This window comes from Panthera leo, chromosome B2, assembly GCF_018350215.1.
Source record: "Panthera leo isolate Ple1 chromosome B2, P.leo_Ple1_pat1.1, whole genome shotgun sequence".
In the NCBI taxonomy this organism is placed as follows: Eukaryota; Metazoa; Chordata; class Mammalia; order Carnivora; family Felidae; genus Panthera; species Panthera leo.
Window position 1 is genome coordinate 49,584,174 of NC_056683.1, and position 22,697 is coordinate 49,606,870.

The window sequence follows — 22,697 nt, forward strand, 5'->3', positions numbered from 1 at the left end:
AAAGTCACACTTCCCCTCCACAAACTCCTGTGCAAAAAGACTAGCAAACCCTAAGAGCTGAACATCCAATTGCAAGTAGTTTCACAAAGATCCTGTAAGGAGATCTTCTTATCGGCAAGTACTCACAATATTTAAGTGTCTGATATACCAGGTATTACTTCTCCAGGAAGGGGTTTGGATTCAGGCTGAGAAAAGTCAGGAAAAGGGTCAATTCTCCTGAACTTTCATTCACCTGCCCCCCATGGCCATTTAGCGATGTCAAATTGGCAAAACTTGATTTGTACAAGCTTAACTGGTAAATGCTGGTGTCACTGACGAAGAAAACTGCCTAAAGACCTAACCCCCAAGGACAGCACAGCAGCCTGCTGCCACCGTGTGGTGACTTGGTGCAAATGTGGAAGCAGCAAAACCTGCAGGGCACAGCTTTCAAGGAAAACAAAATTAAATGTGTCTACCAAAGCACACAGTATTAAGGCCATGTGTATAATATAAAAATAGTTAAGGGGCGCCTGGGTGGCGCAGTCGGTTAAGCGTCCGACTTCAGCCGGGTCACGATCTTGCGGTCCGTGAGTTTGAGCCCCGCGTCAGGCTCTGGGCTGATGGCTCGGAGCCTGGAGCCTGTTTCTGATTCTGTGTCTCCCTCTCTCTCTGCCCCTCCCCCGTTCATGCTCTGTCTCTCTCTGTCCCAAAAAATAAATAAAAAACGTTGAAAAAAAAAAAAAATAGTTAAGTTTATTCAATGTCCTAGATATTTGGGTCAGAAGCATGTATTAGTCTTAACTGGTGCTACAGCAGAGAAAGTTTTCTTGGCCTTCATGACTTGCCTCAGAGCTTCACTCTACCAGCACAGAACCTCTCAAAGCCTGTTCTAGACCAATGTGCTCAGAGAGAAAAACAGCTAACAAACACAGAAAGGATGAACAAAAACCAGCTGTGGTCCAACACCCCCAGATTCTCAGAGGTTATATGTTATTTATAGCCAACAATGGCTTGGTTTGTTCTGGGTAGGAGATGGAGAGAATGAATCAATGGATGAATGAATGAATGCACATGCAACAGTCTTAGTCCTTGCCCACTTTCTTCTCTTTACCCTATGGCAGCTTTGTCACATATCCCTCAACTTCAATTCAATTAACACCGTTATCCGGGGAATGAAAGATTGGCGGGGAGAGGAAATATGGAAGAAACTTCCTTGGCAGAACCCCAAAGTTCAGAGATGAGGCCTCCTTAGATGAGGAAGATGATGCCCTCAGAAACCATGACCTGGTTGTCATCCTGCATCTTGCTCAGCGCAGCCTGGATCTCTGCTGAAGAGAAAGGCTCTTCTTTGTCCCGGTTGATGGATTCTGTGAGGCGATTCATGCCCACCGACTGGGCATGAGCTTCCCGGAACACATCTAAGAGGGCCACCTTGAATTCCTTCAACCTGCCCAAGTCAGGAAAAGATGGGTGAAGAAGTAAACAAGCCCAAATGCTCTTAAGTGTTAACACAGTACAGGTATCCCCCAATACTCCCTCTATTATAGAGCTGCCTGAGCATTTTTAAGTATATATCCTCTGACCACAGGAGTCCATTTCTAGAAATTAACCTTACAACTACACTTCCATGAGTACACAGTGATATATAAATATAAGAATGTTTTACTGTCAACAGCAGTTTTACAGAACTGCTTTACATAAGTGTCCATCATTATGTCCAAATGCAAATAAATTCATATATCCACACTATAGTCATTAAAAAAGAAAATCTAGCGGCGCCTGGATGGCTCAGTCAGTCAAGTGTTCAACTCTTGGTTTTGGCTCAGGTCATGATCTCACAACAGGGTTTGTGGATTCAAACCCATGTTGGGCTCCGCACTTTCAGCTTGGGATTCTCTGTCTCTCCCTCTCTCTGCCCCTCCTCGCACATGCATACATGTGCTCTCTCTCAAAATAATAAATAAACTTAAAAAAAAAAAAGAAAAAGAAAATCTATATAAGCTCCTGAGAACGTGTTTTAAAATACAGTTCAAGGGCACCTGGCTGGCTCAGTCGGAAGAGTGTGCAACTCTTGACTTTGGGGTCACAGGTTTCAGTCCCACATGGGGTGTAGAGATTACTTACTTAAAAAAAAAAAAAAAAAAAATATATATATATATATATATATATATATATATATATATATATATATATGTACGTATGTATATTTCAATGGTTGTCTTTGGGAGATGAAACTGCAATTGATTTTAATGTTTTTTCCTAAATACCTTTCAATGTTTTCATATTGTCTTCAGTCAATATATTGTTGTGTGCTTAAGTTATTAAAAGAAAAAAAGCAAACCATAATCATAGATTTTCTTTGGTGTCCAGTAAACATAAAAATAGATATATAAAACTGTTTCTGAACCTCTAGTGGTAACAATTCCTCATCCCAAAGCAAATAACGACAATTCAATAAAGAAAAATGTGTGTCTGTATCCTATTGAAAAGAACCCAAGGTTATAGTAAGACAAAAATTTTGTTCTTGCTTCAAGACTCTCCTCCTTCCTGACCTCCCAAGGACACTATATTTAAAATTCTCATAGAGCACCGTTTATAAAGCAAATGATAAAATGTAAACAACAGGGGATTCTGGGCAAAGGGTATAAAGGAGTTCTTTACACTATTTCTGCAACTTTTTTAAAGTTTGAAATTATAATTAGAATATAAAATGTTCTAAAAATCATTGGGCCTACAATTTTGAGCTCTGCTGATAACCAGCTTGTTTCACACTCTCTCCCCAGAAAAGAAGTCCTTGCCTCAAGGACATGTGGCATTCACTTTCCTACTCACCTGGATTCACTCAATTCCACCTTCTGGGACTCCTTGGTCTCCTGTGAGTCTGCAGTCTTTGGAGTATGCACTTTAGAGGATAAATGGTTGCAGATAACAGGAAGACAACAGATGAAGCCATTTCCACAGACATTAGACAAGTAATCCCCACTCGCCACACCTCACTAAGTCTGCCAAATACTCATTTCCTAAGGTTCTTAAGGGGCCAGCCAGGGTAAAGGGGTCAGACATCTCATACATTGTCTGGGATACTTAAGCCAGGCTTGGCAAAAAGCACAGCTCAAAGAAGCAAACTACTGAGCAAACTGGGCCCAGTTTCCAATGTTTTGACTGGATTTCCCTAAGTTCTCTTAGGACAAACGTCTTGGACACAAGGCCCTGAGCAGGAAACCAAATGGGAACCCACGAGATAATGCAGTACACAGAGCAACTAAAGTCAGCAAAGGAACCACCTCTTAATAGGGGACACTCACTCACCTTGAGGCATTTCCTCCTCTGTGTCACTGAAGTCATAGGGGTCATAGCCCCCATCCTTGGCATCGGAGTGACGAGTTTTCCTCCTAAAATACCCATAGCAATTAAGAGAAAGGCTTTGGGGAAATCCATCCTGTGCCTCCGACCAGAGAAAAAGAACTAGAACTACCTACAATCAAAGTGAAACACTAGGCCCAGGCCTGTACAAACTGCTACTTTTTCTTAAGAGATCAAAAGCCTCCGAACTGGAACACAAACAGGCCCTGCTTCCCAATGCTCTTCTCTCTTACACGCCCTTATAAATTCAACCACAGGCATGAGAGGAAAAAGTAATCGTGAGGAAAGGATTTTGAAAGACATGCTCAAAAACCCAAGTGAGTTAGTGTTCCTGGTACTTAGCTTTAGCAGGAAAGAGGTCAAAAGCACCGTACCAAAGACAACAGAGGGGCCTGCTCACTCTCTGCCTAGGTTATCTCTGGCTTCCAACCCTGCAGATCTAGGCACCCTTTCCCTAAAACCTTGATGTCAACCAGCAGTACATGATCCACCTCCACCCCTCTCCCCAGCCCTAACTGCAGTCTTTATCTCATTTCTCTTTGCTCCGCCTTACCTCTTCCTCTTCTGCTCTTGGTCCTCCTGGCTTTTCTCCTCTTCATCATCTGTCTCTGATTCATCCTCATTTCGCTTCTTACGTTTCTTCTCCTTCTCTAAAACCTAAGACCAAGCCAAGCACAGGTGGGTGGGAAGGGTCACTGATTCTGGGAAACTGAATAAAAAACTCTGAATAAGAGTCCCTTCTACACTATCAGCAGGAAAAACTTCCATGTCTAAGGACTAAGCCTCTTTTGCCCCTGAGTCCCAGGACCAGGGGCACAGGAATAGGCTGTTACCTATCTTTAAATGCTGAGAAGTATGTTCAATGCCTTTCACATAGGAGGTACTTAATGAGTGTTTACAGTACAAAGAAATAAATGAAAAAAAAAAAAGGCTGGCCAATAATAGTTAAGTGGAAAACAATTCATTTCTTTACAGATCAGGTGTTTAATTTAAATTTAAGACAACTCCCACCCTAGCAAAAAGAGTAAACCAGGAAAAGCTTATGGACCCACGATTAAAGCCCAGAGTGCTATAATTCACTAAAGTGGAAAGGAGGTGGGCAACGAGGAAAAGGAAGTCAGGCAAGGCTTCAAGTCTTGGTGTCTAAAATGACATAAACAAAATGTCACAAGCAGAAATTGAGAGACGGAATAAGAGGCAAGTTTGACAGTTCAACTTTTTTTTTTTTAAGAGCTATGAGGAGGCTCCATGTCTCTCCATATCTATTTACTGTATCCCAACCATCTAGAAGTGCCTGGCCCCTAGAAGGCACCCAGTCAGTTTTATATTTCAATTGAAATGTATTTGAATTCCCAGTATTACACTGTCAACTTTTTGAGTGCCAGCACTGTACTGAGTTTGGATATCTTTTGCAGCACCAACCAGTGACTTATATGTAATAGTGTAACTACTACATTTCTTTTTCTTTAACTTTTTCTGAACAGAAAACTTAGGCCATGGAGTTTTCTAGTACATGCCGGCAGTGTGCTGGCTCTTTGGGCATAACCTGTATGACACACTGTATTATCCCACTGGGCTGATATCCTTGTGGGGTGGGACACCCATTGAAGCCTGTCATCTGAAAGGTCACTGAAAGCCTGTGGTGTTCCTACATGGAGGTAAGAAACCATCCTGAAGTTTGGGAGAAAGCCTTCCAGGAAATTACGCAAGAGAGAAGGATTATGGTTTCCTTTCAGGAGCCAAATCTGCATTGAATGTCCGAATATGTATTGAATGTATGTAACTTATGCTATAAACATGTAAGATATTCCTTTTTTTAAGTTTGCTTATTTGTTTGTTTATTTAATATAATTTATTGTCAAATTGGCTAACATACAGTGTATACAGTGTGCTCTTGGTTTTGGGGGTAGATTCCTGTGATTCATGCTTACATACAATACCCAGTGCTCATCCCAAGTGCCCTCCTCAATGCCCATCACCCATTTTCCCCTCTCCCCTGTGCACCACCTCCCCCCCTCCCCCATCAACTCTCAGTTTCTTCTCTGTATTTAAGAGTCTCTTCTGGTTTGCCTCCCTCCTTCTCTGTTTGTAACTATTTTCCCCCTTCTCTTCCCCCAAGGTCTTCTGTTAAGTTTCTCAAGTTCCACCTAAGAGCGTGAAGGTTCAACTTCTGATGCGAGTTTTTGAGATACCAATGGGATACTTCAAGAAACTGGCAAGGGAAAAGGTATAAAGGGAAGAGGAAGATCATCAAAGTCAATCCTTTGGAAACATCTACTTTTTTAAGAGATAAAGGAAGTATGAGTAGGCAGAGAAGCAATCTCTTGATGGTGTAGCACATCAATTAAATCATCATCTCTGGGGCCTCTAGAGGCTCTGGCATCAGTATTTTAAAGCTTTCCAGTTGGTTCTCACATTCAGTTAAATGTTGCTTTCCATTGGTGACCTAAATGCAGGTGTCAGCCATGGAGAGCTGGGCAGCCTAAGTACCAACATTTACCCAGAAGAAGTTCTCAAGCATCTGAACCCTCACCTTCTTGAAGTAAGCATACTGGACCAACTCTACAGCTTCCTCTGCATCCTGCAGGTCCACAGTCTTGCTCATGCGGGCCTTGGCATGGGCTGTGGCCAAGCGAATCAGAGTTTCCAGGGTCCGGGCTGTAACTGGTGATGTCTGGGGAAGAAAACAAGGGAGGATTATTTGTCTAGAATTCCTTAGGCATGCCTGTCATTCCCACTGCACAGAAAAGGATGAATATACTACCAGGATGACTCTAGGAAGTACAAGCAAGGATTCAGAGCTCTGTATTCTACATAAACACCTTATAAAATTCGGAAAGATAAAAATAACCAAGGAGATACGAGTGTTGAAGGAGAAAAGAGTAGGTGAACAGGGAAGAAAAAAATGAGACATCTTATAGACGGAAAGAGAAAAGGCTAAAGAGACTACAATAATGAAAGAAGAATGATAATCCTTCACTTCCAGCCTGCGATGCTGTAAGAGCTTTGCTTTTTGTATCAACTGCATCATTTAATATTCTCAATAACTTCTCCAAGTTTTATAGATGAGGAAAATGGAACTCAGGGCTTTAGGTAACTTGTGCAAGGTCACACTAAGGCAGGGGAGGAAATTTTTTTTTTTAATGTTTATTTATTTTTGAGACAGACAGAATACAAGCAGGGGAGGGGCAGAGAGAAGGGAGACACAGAATCTGAAGCAGACTCCAGGCTCCAAGGTGTCAACATAGAGCCTGATGTGGGGCTCAAACTCACAAACCATGAGATCAGGAGATCTGAGCCAAAGTTGGATACTTAACCAACTGAGCCTCCCAGGCACCCCTGAGGACAAATTTTTAACGTAGGGTAAATTCAAGTCCAGAGGAGGAGCATTCTGGCACGCTCCCATCAAGTGGTTCTCATGGGCGTGGGTGCACACCAAACTGGCGTGCTTCTTTTTTAAATACTATTGGCTAAATGGTATCTCTGGACTAATGAGTCAGAATGTCTGTGTTTAGGACTGGTCATGTATACTTTTTCAGTTTCAGGGGATTCTGATGTGCCAGTTAAGCATCCCTGACATTACCTAGACTTCTCATTTTTTTTTTTTTAATGTTTATTTTTTTATTTTTGAGAGAAAGGGAGACAGTGCAAGCAGGGAAGGGGCAGAGAAAGAGGGAGACACAGAATCCAAAGCAGGCTCCAGGCTCCAAGGTGTCAGCACGGAGCTCGATGCGGGGCTCATACCCACAAGCCGTGAGATTGTGACCTGAGCCAAAGTCGGATGCTTAACCAACTGAGCCACCCAGGCACTCCTGGCCTTCTCATTTTTTGGATAAAAAAAAACCCAAAAAACAAAAAACTCACAACCTGAGAGTGAATGGATTTGTGAAAGGCCAAAAAATTGGCTGAAGACTTGGAATCAGAACATAGAGCTAGTTCTCTATGTCGCACGCCCACATTTCCCACTGTATGATCCTTCAGTGATGGAGCTGGTCACGTCTACTTCTAAGCATCCCAAATTATCATTTATACCCCATCCCACGTTCAAAAACAAATATATTCACTTTTAAATAAATTCACCAAATCTTTTAATGGTTTAGAAGCCGTTAAACCAGAGTTTGGAGGTTACACATTCCATTAAAAGCTCTAATTCTTGAATAACCTAAAAAGTGAGTAAAATCCTAGTCCGCATTAGCAGAACTACAGAATCCAAATCGAGAGATTTACCAGACCTACTAAGACCACAACTAAAATAGCATATTACACTCAGTGAGAGGGCTTCTGACACACTGGAACACGTTCACATGATGAGAGAAACAATTAAAAAGAAAAGGGGGTGCTTAATCTGAAGAAGACAAGTCATACACAATCACTAGAAAACAAAATTAAGACCCACAGGTCTACATCATGGGGAAGCAGGTTCAAGCCCAATAAATAGAAGAATATTCTAAGAATGATGTACCAGGCATGCAGCCACTGGAGGTGTCAAGGAAGTCTTAGCAGAAATTCCAGACGATGGAATGCCTGTCTATGTGCGAGGCTGGAATAAGTGATTTGGAATCGTTTCTAAACCCAAAAGTCTATACCACATAATAATGGTCTTGGACTTGGGTCTTTCTGCTTTGAAATCCTTACAATGCCCCATGAAATTCAGATAAATTCACAGGTAGATTTCTAGAAATAGCTTTGGATAATCACCATGGTTGTCCAATTAATCATCTGCCGAAGTCCTGCTCAAATATCACAGCGTCTTCCCTCACACTCATTCCTTTCTACAAAGTCTAAAGGAAAAACTAATAGCTTCTTCATCTATACTCCAATCATCTTTCACATTCATTCCCTTTTAGGTACCACACTGTGGCATATACCTATATATATGCACATATGATCTTTCCATCTACCTTCCTGCCTCCCCATCCCAGATCTGAGCTCTTTGAGGATAGCTCTTCCTATCTTAACCCTATATGTAAGAACAAACACCAGTTCAGTTCCCAAAAGTTGCTCCTTATGTTTGCTGAATGAATTGTAGCTTCTGGAGGCCAATGTCATCTGAACCAATGAGATACAGGCATCTCTGGCATTCTCACTTCATTTTCCCTTATAAAAGGAAATGATAAGAATTGTATAACAGGAAGCCCTTCAGACCAGAAAAAGATAAGGAGTCACTAAGTTAAAATGTTTTCAGACCTCCCAGATAACTGGGACTCCCCAGCCTTCTACTTAAGGAATTCCCAGCTCCATCTTCCCTGTGGGGACTCACCCTGGCAGTGTCTGAGCTCATGCTGTCTTGACTGCGCAGGCGTGAATACTCTTCTGCAATGTAGGCAGCTGACTCCTGAGTTAGGACGGGCTTGATGATTTTGGCCACATGGATGTACTTCCTCATGAAAGCTGCACTCACCATCTTCTCCCTGGACACACACACAGTGAATTCTACGTCTTTGCCACACCTTGGCAACTGGCTGGGATAGGGACTTGGCCTCTCCTCAGAGAAGTCAAGGACAAGTAGTAGAGATGCAATCTAGAATACGTTATCATAAATCCCATTTATATAGAATGTGTACAAGACCCTTTCATATATCTTTCCTGAATTGTGTGGCTACTACTTACTTAGGTATTATTTGTAAGGTAAATAGTACAGGTGAAGTTTAGGTATTATTTGTCCTAGGTAAAAACTATGGCTCAGAGTAGCTTAAATGGACTCAAATTCAGTTTTCTGACTCCGAATTCCATGTTCTTAAATGAACAGGCTTGAAAACTATACGCATCCTACCGTACCACGGCCCAAAGCAGAGGTATAAGATCTCGCATTTCATGTGTTGAGCACTTGATCCCTAGTCTCCTTTATCCAAATCCACCTGCACAGCACCCAGTGCTTGCTATCTACTGCCCCTTCAACATAAATTTGTCACAAATAGCTACATGATTTGTATAGTACTTCATATATGAGGATGACGTGAAACACCCACCATTCATTGGGCATGTGGTCAAAGTCTTCCATTTTAAGAAAACATCAGAACTAAGCCTAATCACCACAAACATAAAGCAACTAGCCAGAAAAACGGGTATATGTGTGGGATCCAGAAAACAGGCCCACAGCATTATAATCCAAGCATGATCCTGCCTGGGCAGCACATAAAAACGTGTTAATATGACATAAATCTCAGGTTCCCTCAAGGGAGAAACATGAAGACCGCTCACTTTTTCTTCTTGGTCCCATGCAGAAGGTTGTCATGCTTCTCATAAATCTGGGTGTCCTGCTGGTCCTCCTGGTTAAGATTGGGATCATCTGTGGCCAGGATATCCACGGCACTACCCAAAGGCATAGCTAGAAAACCCAAGTTGGGGGAGAAGAGAGTAAGAAATTGCTTCTTCTGAAGATAGAGAAGACTAACAAAGCAAAGATAGACAGAGACATGCGGAGCCCACAAATAAGAAAGGTGGGACCACCTGGCTCACACATGCTCAAGTGTTCCCAGACAAAACTGACAAAAGACACACCTCAGGGTAACTTCCAGTGAACAAGAAGGGAGTGGCCAGGCAGACAAGGGTTCAACATCAACTCAGAAACAGAAACACCTCCCACCATCTGGCCCAGGCCTGAGATAACAGCGTCAGTTTAGGTTCCCTTCCATTAGTCCATCTTACTCTTCTCATGACCTCACCATCACCATCCTGCTCCCCGGGCGCCCTGTAACGGTGCATCCTAAGGACATGGTCTGAGATCTCTCGATCCTGCTCAGGATCCATCTGATCCAGCATGATGAAGAGTAAGTCAAATCGGGACAGCAGTGAGTCCTGCAGCCCAATGTTCTCCATAGGGGTCTTGTACTGATCATACTACAGAACATAAGGAAAAAGGAAAGTGGAGGCGACATCAATGGGAAGAAAGCACAAGGAGACTAATTAAAGTTATTAATGATTCTGTTACTAGGTATTTATCATACAGATAGATTTCCAAATGTGTAACAAAATACACAGAAAGGGATATTCATTGCAATTTTATTTCATAATAGCAAGAGGAAAAAGGGAAAACGCCAAATGCCCATCAAAAGGACACTAGTTAAACAAATTACTATAAATCCATACAATGAAGTATAATAAGATAGCTACTAAAAAGAAAGAAAGAAAAAATAAAGGCCAAATTCAGCAAACGCCAAGATGGATAAATATAAAAGATTACACATTAGCACATCATCATCATAGTAAAAAACAAAGATAAACAGACTAATTTGTTAACAAGGAGATCATGTAGCTGTTGGTACATGCTTAAGTTGTTTCCCGAAACCCTCAAGAGCTGTTAGTGATTATCTCCTGGGAAAGGGATAGGAGAGAAAAGGCTTTTAATGTCCATATCGTACTCTCTGTTCTGTTTATATATCCTATCATCTGCATGTAGTACTTTGGTTGTAATGCCAATTCAAGCTACTGGGCTGTGAGACTGCAGGTCACTTTTGTTTTCTTGTCTGTATTTCTAAAGTTATTGTTAAAAGTAACTTTCCAGGGTATTCTGATGTGTATGAAAAGGTGAAGAACCACTGCCCTATATCAAAGACAGCAGCAAAGCGATGGATGAGCTTCCTTTAGTCTTTGGCCTATTATTTCCCTGGAGCATTGAGAATAAACTTCATGACCCAGTTACTCAGCAAAACCAAACCAAGGTGAGGACAACAGTAAAGTGCCTAATTCCACTCACCCTGCCATAGACGGGGTTGGCAGCTGCCAAAACACTACAGCGGGCATTCAGCCGAGCATGGATGCCAGCTTTGGCGATGGTGACTCGACCCTGCTCCATCACTTCGTGGATGGCCGTGCGGTCCATGTCGGACATCTTGTCAAATTCATCGATACAAACCACACCTCGATCAGCAAGGACCATGGCTCCCGCTTCCAGACGGCGTTCCCCTGGGAAATGAGGAGGTAAAGATATGTGCTACTATCCAGGTTGGAGGGGATGAGGGGAGAGACTTCAATCTCCTTCCTAAGCACTCACTGTCACTCATGAGAACACAGTGAAGAGCTGTTAAGTTCCTAGAGTCTTAGAGAAAAACCGTGGTGGGTCAACCTTTTAAGGTCTAATCTGTATGATCCCTCAGCAGCCAGCCTCCAACAAACTTTACTCATGGATTCTCTCTTTATCTTCATCCTCATGTGATTCCCCAACTAGAGCTCTGCTCTCTTTTCACTAGTCTTCAAATCCCTTCCTCTAATTTATAAAATAGCACAATCTTCATTTTTATCTCCCAATTTGCAAAGCCTTCTCCTTCAAAAACTGAAGACATTCTTGTCAATAGAGGGTCACCCAAAGACGTAAATAATTCAGCCACTGTTACCAGAGGCTACTAAGTCCTCTACGATCGGGCTCAAACTAACCTTTCAAGTGTATCTTCTCAACATAGGCCAGTGCCGAGAGCAAACTCAAAGAATCTATGCTTGATCTCACTGCTGGACCTTTGCCAAAGACCTTTATACCCTTACCAGTTTCCTGGTCTGTGGTGACAGCGGCTGTCAGACCCACTCCAGAGGAACCCCGGCCAGTGGTGGGGATAGCCCGGGGCGCAGTACACAGCACATAGCGTAGAAGCTGAGACTTGGCAACCGATGGGTCCCCTGTAATTTGGGGGAGGAGGGTAGTGGTGACTTGCTAGGAAACTCCTCCCACTGCCCAGCAAGTTCTGCCAAGAGCATAACAGAAATTTATAGTAATTGGTTGTTAATAGTATCCCTTTCACTTTCCCTTCACCATTCATGGAAGAATATATTTTAGATATTATACATCAGGAACCCCAAAAATGAGAATAATATTAAGAAAAGACTTTTGCCCTTTGATAGAACCAAAATACACTACGTAGAAAATACATAATCTTACAGACTATAGATTCCCACAACCACACTCCACAAGAGAAGACTGAGAGTCTAAAGCAAATCCCCAATGCCATACCGATTAGGAGAATATTGATGTCCCCACGGATGTGGCTGCCATTTTCTAGGTCTCGTTCCACCCCTCCCAAGAGCAAGCAGAGAATGGCTTTCTTAACATAGTCATGCCCATGGATGCTAGGGGCCAATGACCTGGCCAGCTGGTCAAAGATATCCTATAGAGGAATAACCAAAGGTGTGAAAAGCCTGGTGAGGTTCAGTGGGGTTTTGCTGAGCTCCACTTTATGCTTTAATCTATAAAAATACTTGAAGAAACCTGCAAATATAGACACTGTTTCTAACTGTAAGATTTTAAGACAAATCATACTGATCAGACCATTATCAGAACAGATACAGAGAAAGCCTGGATTCCAAAACTTGCTTAGGGGTTTAATATTTAAGAAAAAAAGCATTTCCAGGTTCCCAACATGTTAGGTTTAATAAGAATGTGTATTGTGCTTCCAGTGACCTTTATTACACAGGCATACACAGATGATCCTTGAGCAATGCAGAGGTTAGCGGTGCCAACCCCCTTACGCAGTGGAAAATCACGCATAACTTTTGATTCCAAAACCTTTACTAATACCCTACTCTTGGGGTAAAGCCTTACCAAGAACATAAAATGAGTCAATGAATACATTTTTGTATATGATATGTATTCTATGCTCTATTTAGCTAGAGAAAGGAAAAAGCCATTAAGAAAATCTAAAGGAAGAGCAATACATTTACAGTACTTGTATTTATCGGAAAACACCCACAAGTAAGTAAACCCACATAGTTCAAACTCGTGTTGTTCAAGGGTCAACTACATTTTCTTCAATTCTAATGTACTCATTGGTACATTGATATTCTTTAATTCTAGTATTTGTATTAGGTTCACTCAGCAGCCCAGCAGGTAACACAACAGAAATATTAAACAGCAAAAACACCTGTTTACCTGCTGACTGGGTCAAAACTAAAAACTAACACCACATACTTCAAAGGAAAACCTTCCTCCTGATCCAGTACAAAGATGAAAGGTGGCCCATGGCCAAACACAACCCTAACAAATCCATCCCCACCCTCAGATCCCTAAAGGATGCTCAGACCTTGGAACGAGTTTTACTGAACTTCTTGATCTTGGCTATATCCTCAGCAGAGAATGAAGGCTGAACATCCTTGCTCATTTGCTTCACGTTACAGGCAATCAGGATAGTCCTGGGACAAAGAGAGTAAGAGGGAGCCTGCTGTTTTCAATTCTTAACATCAGAGTCAACAGCATGTTGAAAAAAAAATAAAGGAAAAAAGAGAAAAAGACAAGTTGTTCTGAATTCAACAATCGAGTCTCTCTTAGTCTGTGACACAAATATGCCAATGATTCTTCACCTCAGGAATTTATTCTTTGCTGCCCCACAGAGCTTCAGACAGAAGTGTGGATGAGAAGGAGGTGGGAATATGTGAGAAACTCTCCCAGGTAAGCCATGAGGCTGGAACCATGTTCCCAATAACTCCCACTTTTAGCATAAGATAGTATTATCAATTTTATTTGATGGAGAGGAGGCATCCCATCTCCCAGGCAGGTAGGCTGCTCTACCTGTCTGACGTGACACTCCAGAATATGGCAAACTGGTTCAAGAATACTACAAGAAATGTAAGCTGCCAGCAGTCAAATATCTCACAACTGCCCCTTTACCTGAAGGTCCCTGAAGTATAGCCTCCCTTCTTTCCAGGAAGGCAACGGTAGGTCCCTACCACCTGGACTCGATCACCAGGCTTCACTTTATCTACCAAGTCATCATCCAGAATGACATCCACAGAACGGGGGAGTTGGCCAGCGGGGGCCTTCTCCGGCATCTCCTGGATGGTGATGGTCTGGTGGTCCTTGTAGACAGAAAGGCCATATTCTGTCTCAAGGGGATTGTTTTCCTCATCCTGAAAAAGACACACAGAAAAGCATTATCTCATCCTGGTCTTAAAAATGCGATACTCATTTTTTATAGGAAACAAATACAATTTGAAAATGACCAGAGATTTTAGTATTTAGGAACAAAACAAGCCAAATGTCTTCTCTAGCTTTTTCTATTCCCATCTGTTCTAGTAACAAATCATTTAATGGGAGGGACAACTACAGTCTGAAGGAATCATGGCTATATTAACATCTAAATTAAGATTCTTATTTCCCCTTTACTATGATGCAATATTTCCACTCCTAGGTCATACCTGACAGAAACATTTGCCCAAAGCCACATACTACAATGTTCACAGCAGTATTATTCTTAATAGCCCCAAATTAGAAAATATCCAAATGCCATCAACAGAATCGTTAAATAAATGTGGCATATCCACACAAATGAACACTATACAGCAATGAAAATGTATAAAATACACCTATTTACAACATGGATGAATCTCATAAATATCTATTGAACAAAGGCAGCCCAACATGGGAGTATTCAGATAAAATATAAAAACAGGCAAGCTAACTATCAGGATAGGGTTAAGCCTTGGGGAGTGTGGGCCTTTAAAAACTTCTGAATGTTAGGAAGGCTCAATTTCCTGGTCTGGATGCTGATTTTACAGGTATATTCAGTTTGTGAAATTTCACTGAGCTGCAAACTCCTATAAGCTTTCCTGTATGTATATTAAACTTCAGTGAAAATATTTTAAACTTTGATTTCTTGCCATTTGAGTTTTCTAAACACACAACGGCTGTTACTTACTAAGTGCTTACTATGTACAAGGCATTGTGCTATCATCTCATGAGATTATCTCATATAAGCATCACAACAATTCCATTTAGCAGGTATTTTTCACATTTAACAAATAAGGAAACTGAGGCTGAAGAGTTCCCCAAAGTCACACAGGAAATTGCAGGGCCCGGACTTGAGGCAAGTATAACTCCAAAGCCATGTTCTTAAATACCACATTAGATGACCTCCAGGAGTCCAAAGTATTTCAGGTCTTGAGCAAAGAAGCCTGGCCCCAGTAATCAACAGAAGACTACTCCCTCAGTAGTTACTGAAGACATTCTAGAAGGAGGGCTCTTAATGAAGAAGAGAGCAGGGTGACTTAGAAAACCCAACTGGCCTGAAAGTAAAAAGACACGTATTCTACTCTAGGGTCATCACTAACTGAGACCATATGCAAGTCACTTAACCTCTCCAAACCTCAGCATTTCATCTAGAGGCAGACTAAAGGATTCTAAAGTATGCTTCAGCTACAATTCTAAGATATTCATTCTTGTTTTATTTTAAGATTCCTGCACTAGCTGAGTTGAAAACAAGAACTGGGTCTCATTCATATCTGTGTCTGCCACAGAACTTAACAATTCTTTGGATGCAGTGGTTCTCACTTATTATTTGATAGCAGGGAAAGGTATTCCTTGATAGAATGAATTCAGACATCAAGTACCCAATATTAATCATCTTCTGTCTCAATAGAGGGTCTCACAACGTCCTCAATTCAGATCAATCTGACCACTAAGAATACAGCCATTTCCAATGCCATTCTTCTCCCAAACCCAAAGTAAAATATTTGCAAAGATTTCATAGCAGCAATATAGTGTAAGTATTCTCCCATATTACTTTAAGTAGATTATAAACTTGTATATAACTTTGCTAAAAGATCAATGTAGACTGATGGCTTTTTTCCACCCTTTCATAATTTGCCAGATTTTCTAAAGTGAGTATTCATTTAAAAAAAAAAAAAGAACTGAAGGCTTTCCATATTAAACTCTGGCTAGCAACCAATCTTTCCTTTAAGTTAATGCTTACTTTTCAGCTTATTTACTTCTAGAAGACTTCAAACATTACACAATTATTTGCATGAAAACAGACATCTTTGATTCCAACCTCCAAAGAAGGCCAATTAATTCATTCCCCTCACCTTGGTAGGATATACAGAGCTGGACGGAAAAGCCACCAGGCTGGTGAGATCAGAATAGCGTCGCTCTATAGTCTTCTTGGTAGCAGGGCAGTAGTGGACACTGCGGACGACTTTGGGACGAACTAGAGAGCCTAGGAATAGAAACATGCATAGAAAGTCACACAACTAGACAGTGACAGAGGTGAAATCTGACCCAGGCAAGCCTGTCATGACTTCAAATACTGTACTCTTCTGACTAGTTGAAGCTACTTCATTAATACTTACCATTTAATCATCTTTATATTTACATGTAGAACATCAACATATCTGTATAAAATCTAAAGTATAACCGAGCCTGTCCAAGAAGTCATAGGAGTTAAGAATTAGAATGAAGAGATTGCCAAGATTCCCCTACTCTCAGCAGAATTCATCATTCTGGACCCCCTAATGGTGCACACTCACAGCTCCTTCCAGTTTCGCCCTGTAAGTTCAGTGCTATATGCTACCCAGCTCCTCTCAGCCTCTCCTGGTTTCCCAGCCCCCCCCCCCAAGTCTATCCCACCTCCATTCCCTTAGTCCCCTATTTGAAGCCACTCACACTTAGTGACAATGCCCTCCACACAGACTACACAGCTGAGGAAGCAGGAAGTGAGAGTCCGGGGAGACACATGCTTAGAGCCAAAGCTGCCCTCCAATCCTATGTAGAACTCTTCATACTGCTTGGCATAGGTAGCATCAATGGAGGCCACAAAATCCTTTAAAGCCCGCTGGAAGGCAACCAGCTCCTCAAAGGCATTGCTCAGGAGGCTGCAGATGGTTAAGAGAAAGAATTATTAAGCAGAGAGAAAAATTAAAAAAAAACTGACCCTCAAAAACAAAAGTTGACATTCCTTGATGATCAAGCCAACAAGTGAAAATCTAGCTCCTCCTTTCTCCTGCCATCTTACAAGACTCAGTAAATTGTATCAGAACTGATGGCGAACTTTAGTTCAACTTCTCAACAATCCAGAAATAATACTCAGTTAAACATGGAAGGGGGAGCTCTCCAGAGGAAAATGCCTACCACCCACTTTGGGAAGAAGGAAAAAAACATAGGTGGTAAGGCAATGAGGGTCAAAAACATCTCATCCAGATCCTCTCCTCGGAAGCCTGTTCCAATACGGAGAAAAGAAATGGGAGCCATTCTCACTCGGAGCCAGGATATCCTCTTGGAAACCCTTGCCACTTACCGGTTAGCCCTCTTCTCATTTTTCCTGCGCAGGTCATTCACATTGACAATCAACCGGTATTGGTTGTCACTGATCAGCTCCCGAACTTTGCTCTGATAAATTCCCTGGTCTTCCTACAAAACAGCCACCACATATCACAACAGCCATAAATTCAAATATAAGATGGTATTTAAACAGACGCAGTTCTCACAGCAAGATAAAGGTCATTCTCTGCAGCACAGCTGACCCCCAATTTCTCCACATTTTCACTCACTACCTGAAATTCCAAATACACCTTACAAGGCCATTGCAGGAGTTATAATGATTTCCTCAACGCCCATGCTATTATTTCTACTGACAACTACAGCTTTTCTGTATGCAGTCATTTCTCAACTTTTAATGGGGAATTAAAACAAGCTCATAATAAGTCTACAAGGACGAGTAAAAATCTCGTCAAAACAAGATTAGCATATCAAAATGACTTTTCATTTAAGAATTACGTAGGGAATTAAGAGATTTTATTTCTCGATCAGCTGTATGTAGAATAGGAAAGAGTTCTCTCATATCCAGACCTAAAGGATATGGGAGCCTTCGCTATTTGTTTACAGATACAGTATTATCAATCTTTCAAGATGCTTTACCAGTATTCTAAGGCTTCCAATCATGGATGGCATACAAAACCCCCTTTACCAGCATACCAAATACTTTTCCTCTGCATCTCCTGTGGCATAGAAAAAGAATGCGGCCAAATTAGGAAGAAATCTTTTCTGCCCCGTAGGAAGTCAGTGATTAGAATCTGCGCAACTACAACGTAGCGGGTCATTACCGTTCTAACGCACTCTTTCCCCCACACTCCCTCCAAATTCGGAAAGCAGGGAGTGATCTCCAAAAGGTCAAAGGAAGCTTTGCTATTTTGTGTGCACTTGAAAGAAACCCGTCGCCTTTCGCGAGACCCCGCTATCATTTGCACTTAGGAGAATTACAGGATCGCTCTGTCAAGGATGCACCTACAGGCGACAAGCTAACGACGGATTCCACCGGGAGAAACGTTACTAGATCGGGCATGGAAGGGTCCTGAGGGCGCCGGTACGGCCGCAACAGTCCGGAGGCCCAGCAGTCCTCTCGGGAGCTCCGGGGGCCCAGCTACCGCTCGGCGTGGAGCGGCATCTGCCATAGCCCAACTCGGCCCGTCAGCGTCCCCAGGGGCTCCAAGCAACAGAGACTCGCGACCCCGTGCCTTTCTCACCTCGTCATCCAAGAAGTCCAGGTAATCTCTCTGCGCTTCTCGCAGCTCCACGTCGTCCAGTACCACGGTCCCCGCCATGCTCCCCGCCTAGGAACTGCTACCTCCAAGCCCGCGCGAAGGGTCCCCAGCTGACCCCGCCCCGGCGCGAAAACTTCCGAACTTTTCCCGCCACCAAAGGCTACGTTGAGAAGGGGCGGGGCTTTTCTGGGGATATTCACATTCTGATTGGCTGATTCCTCTTACGCCAAAATAGTGAATGTCCAATCGAGAACTTTTTCTTCTTCGGCTTTACGGAGCTGCGCCTTGCCGTGGCGGGAAATGTGACCTCCGGGGCCGTCGGTTTCTTCCTTCACTGACAAGAAAACTGACCAATGGGGCCGAGAGGAGGCTCGTGAAGTCTGGTCATTGGGCAGCCGGGCAAGACCGGAAAGCACTGCGTTCTGGGAGTCGTAGTCTTCCCCCTTTTACCGGATGTTTTGCAGCGTTTTTTTCAAGTCGAGGTTCCTTGACCTGCCGCTGAGTGAGGAAATCGCCTGGCGGTTGGACTGGAAGTAGCCGAAACGTCAGAGAATCGGAGTTTATACTCAGGGAGATAAAAACATTAAAGCAAATCGTTTTTTAAATGTATTAAACCAAGTGTACTGGATATGTTTCCCAAGCAACTGCCCTCAGGTGGAATTCCGAAAAAACAAAGTGGATTTTGAGAATCTGTGGGGTGGAAATAGAACAATAGCATCTTTGGGAAAGGTTCTTTAGTTCAGCGACGCATTTGCTCTCTGACTACCGTTGCCTGAAATACCCATAAACACATCAGGCCGCGGAGGAGGGCGAAGTGAAAGAAACATTTTCAGTATCGTATCCCGCCCCCCACCTAGAGATGGCCTCGCGTGTTATTCTACAAAGGTCTGGACATAATTACTACATCTCTTACTTGCAAATGGGTAAGTTAAACCTTTCTCGCCTTATAAGGGGATCACAAGATGTTTTAAAATAACTTCGTTTACCAAAAGATAATTAACCCGAAGAAGAAACAGAAAAAAAAAAGTGTTTCAAACCACTCTTTTAAGTATCAGTCGTAATTAAGATACAGTAAATCTGAAATTACAAATAACTAAAAGATCAATTGCACGTCCAAGGTTTTTTGTTTTGTTTTTAATGTTTAATAAGTGTACGACTCAATAAATTTTTATTATGTGTATACTCAAATGTCTTCAGGACTTACTGTACCCTGCTAAGTATTCTAAGTGTAGTCTGCCTAAACAAAATATATATGCCATTTATATGTATGTGAAATATGTAGTTTTAGTTTTTACACAATTTATAGTATCTTTGTGTTTGGTGTCATCCTAGTGGGCAGGTACATTGATCCTTAGTCAAGGAAAATGGGTGCTCATCTGACTGCTTGCTTTTGTTTATATTAACAGGCAAATTTTTTTTAAAAAAATAGAAATTCTAGATGAGGATCCTGTTTGCAATTATATAGTAAGAGATAATTCCATATTAATTTAAAAGTGCCTTTATCACCTGATTATAACTATCATTTTATGAATATATTGAAAGCAGTACTGATGATATTCTCAGCTCTGTAAACAAATTGAAATTAATACTACGAGAATCAGGAAGCTTAGTTCAAGCAAGCAAATTAAGCAAATAATTTCATTTGTAAAGGAAAAATCCAAAGAAGTGAGAGTATGAAACCAAATCTTTGACTCTAACACACTTTTCTGTGGGCTTCAGTTTCCTCATATAAAAGATGAGGAAATTAGAAAACTTCTAATAATTTATCCCATTCTAACATTGCGTGAGCCTATGGCAAATTTGGAAACTGTGTAAAGACAATTCCATTTAAAATTAATCATACTGTGTTTCTTGATAAAGACTTTATTTGCTTTAGTGTCATAATCTTCAGTCATGAAAGACTTTTGGATATTTAATTGGTGTTTCTCCCATTCATTAGGGTGTAGATCTTTGAGCAAAGGAAGTGTTTCATTTATTATTCCCTACTCCTCCAAACTATTCAGAAAGAAAAATCAATCAGGTTGCTGCTAAAAAAAAAAAAAAAAAAAAAAAAAAAAAGTTAGGGGCATTTGTACACATCTTATATAGAGTCTACTTGAGCTTAGCCAATGTACTTCTTCAGAATGAAGCACATGTAACCTGATGAAGTAGTGGATCAATAGTTTCCATTTTTGCTCACATTCTTGCTTGCCCTCTGTAGCCATTCTCTCCACCCTATGCCTTGAGGGACCTAAGCCAGTCTCCAAGGCTAAAGAAACACTAGGGGGCTCCCTAGAGAGCAGAAGTATGTAGGAAGATGGTAGAAAACAAAACTTGCAAAGAATATGCAGTACTTCCATTTTCCATGTCCTTAGAGACCAAAAAGTACCCAAAGGCACCATGAGAAATATGATTTATTCTCACTAAATGATACACATCTTTGTTCAAACCAATGAACAATATTATGTGTTGCAAGACTTCAAACAATACCCTGTGATTAAAGACTAGCTTTAGGCATCCAGGAAAATGCCATAGGCCATTAGAGACGTTTGTTATTCTCTCAAAGGCCACAAAAGATTGGAAGTAAAAAATTCTATACCTCTAGGTGCCAGAGCAGCCTAAGGAATAACCTACAGGTCCAGGCTTGCCCTGGCCAAGCAGATCTCTTCCTTTATGTTATACAGACTAGTCAGAATCTTCTCCAGATGACATAGTGTAGGGTCTTGAGCATCAAGATCAGCAGCCTCATTTCTCTTTCTGGCTGCTCTAGTTATTAGTTGTGTGACCGTGGGCAACTTACTTAGTTACTCTACCTCAGTTTTCTCATCTTGAAAAATTAGAAGTAGTATCTAATTTAAAGAATGGCTTCAGTATTCAGTGAGGTAATAACAGATAAAAAAAAAAAATACTGAGAAAAGTGCCTGGCATGTAGTAAGCACTAAATAAATGTTAACCACTGGTGGTGGTGGTGGTGGTGGTGGTGAGATGGTGGTGGAGGTATTAGTGGTTGGAGGAGAGTCTAGAGATGTTGGAAGAAAAGGGGAGGAAGCACTCTGGTGAATTCTGGAGCAATTCAAACAATCATATTCAAGCCTCCTCCCCACTCCCACCAAAAGCTTAGAATAGAACCAATCCATGCATTTCTTTCAGTGAGAGTTTGTTGGCTGCAAATCCAATAGGCTAAAGGAGTGATACATTCAGAAAGTATTATCTGGCCCTAATTCTGCCTGTGTTGAGAACCATCAGAGGCATTTGTTCCATGCTTAGGGAACATTATGGAAGAAGACCAAATGGTCTCTGGAGTTAGCCAGCATGTCTTATACCAACAGGAGAGTGTCATAGCATCTGCTCCCATCCTTTGCTTCCTGGAATCCTTCAGGTTAGATATGCTATAAAGAGCAGGAAAATGCAGGAGCCAAAGGGCATCAGTGATCCTGATTTGCCCATTAGATTTGACAACATAGTTGGCCTACTGACAATTTGTGATTAATTGTCGTTTGCCAAAGTTAATTTCAGCAATTGGGTTACTTAGTCCTGGAAGGGTCATCTCCATTCTTTTTTTTTTTTTTTTAACCAAGATTTTATTGACAAATAAAAGGTCATTCCCATTCTTAACTTCACAAATTTCCCCAAAGCTCTGTTTGAAGAGTTTTACTTCAGTGCTTAAAGATTTGCAGGAGAAAATTACCAAAAACTTACTGAGTAAATAACTCATTTACATATGAGATTCTCTAATAATAAAGTCTCTGGAAATCTGTCTTGATTTGTGTACACTTAAAAAAATACAGACTCTTATGCTTTTAATTGTGCCAATATAATAAAATGATGAAGAGATTTAGCGTATCAATCAGCCAAATCTTAGTTGAACATTTGTATACCAAATTCTGTCCTTGACCAGAGACTTTAGCTCAGTACTGCCCAATGGAAATACAACGCATGACACATATATAACGTAAAGTTTTCTAGTACCTATGTTTTAAAAAGTAAAAATAGTTTTTACTTTTGAGAGGTGAAATTAATTTGACAATACATTTTATTTAACCCCATTTATTTAAAATATCATTTCAATATGTAGTCAATATAAAAGAAGTATTAATAAAATATTTTACTTTAAATTTTTTTTTTTCTTTTTGAGAGCAAGA

At 41.3% G+C, this 22,697-nt stretch overlaps 2 protein-coding genes across 5 annotated transcripts in view; one reads left to right on the forward strand and one right to left on the reverse strand.

Moving 5' to 3' along the window:
• Positions 1-713: 713 nt before the first annotated feature.
• Positions 714-18,896, reverse strand: MCM3 (minichromosome maintenance complex component 3). Its single transcript, XM_042939032.1, has 17 exons — positions 18,559-18,896; positions 17,334-17,446; positions 16,703-16,911; positions 16,126-16,256; positions 13,934-14,172; positions 13,350-13,458; positions 12,284-12,437; positions 11,821-11,952; positions 11,039-11,247; positions 10,008-10,182; positions 9,544-9,670; positions 8,603-8,753; positions 5,876-6,016; positions 3,896-3,999; positions 3,289-3,371; positions 2,812-2,881; positions 714-1,426 (listed from the first exon to the last, which is right to left on the reverse strand). Exons 1-17 carry the CDS (start codon positions 18,634-18,636, stop codon positions 1,228-1,230), a joined length of 2,424 nt encoding a protein of 807 aa, XP_042794966.1. The 5' UTR covers positions 18,637-18,896; the 3' UTR covers positions 714-1,227.
• The window catches only part of PAQR8 (progestin and adipoQ receptor family member 8), a 116,794-nt gene continuing 112,919 nt past the window's right edge, over positions 18,823-22,697 (forward strand). For 3 of the 4 annotated variants that reach the window (XR_006202643.1, XR_006202644.1, XR_006202645.1), the window contains exon 1: positions 18,823-19,499. The gene's annotated coding sequence lies outside the window, so the exon portion shown is untranslated. The remainder of the gene's footprint in view (positions 19,500-22,697) is intronic. The other variant, XM_042939033.1, reaches the window with a different exon arrangement.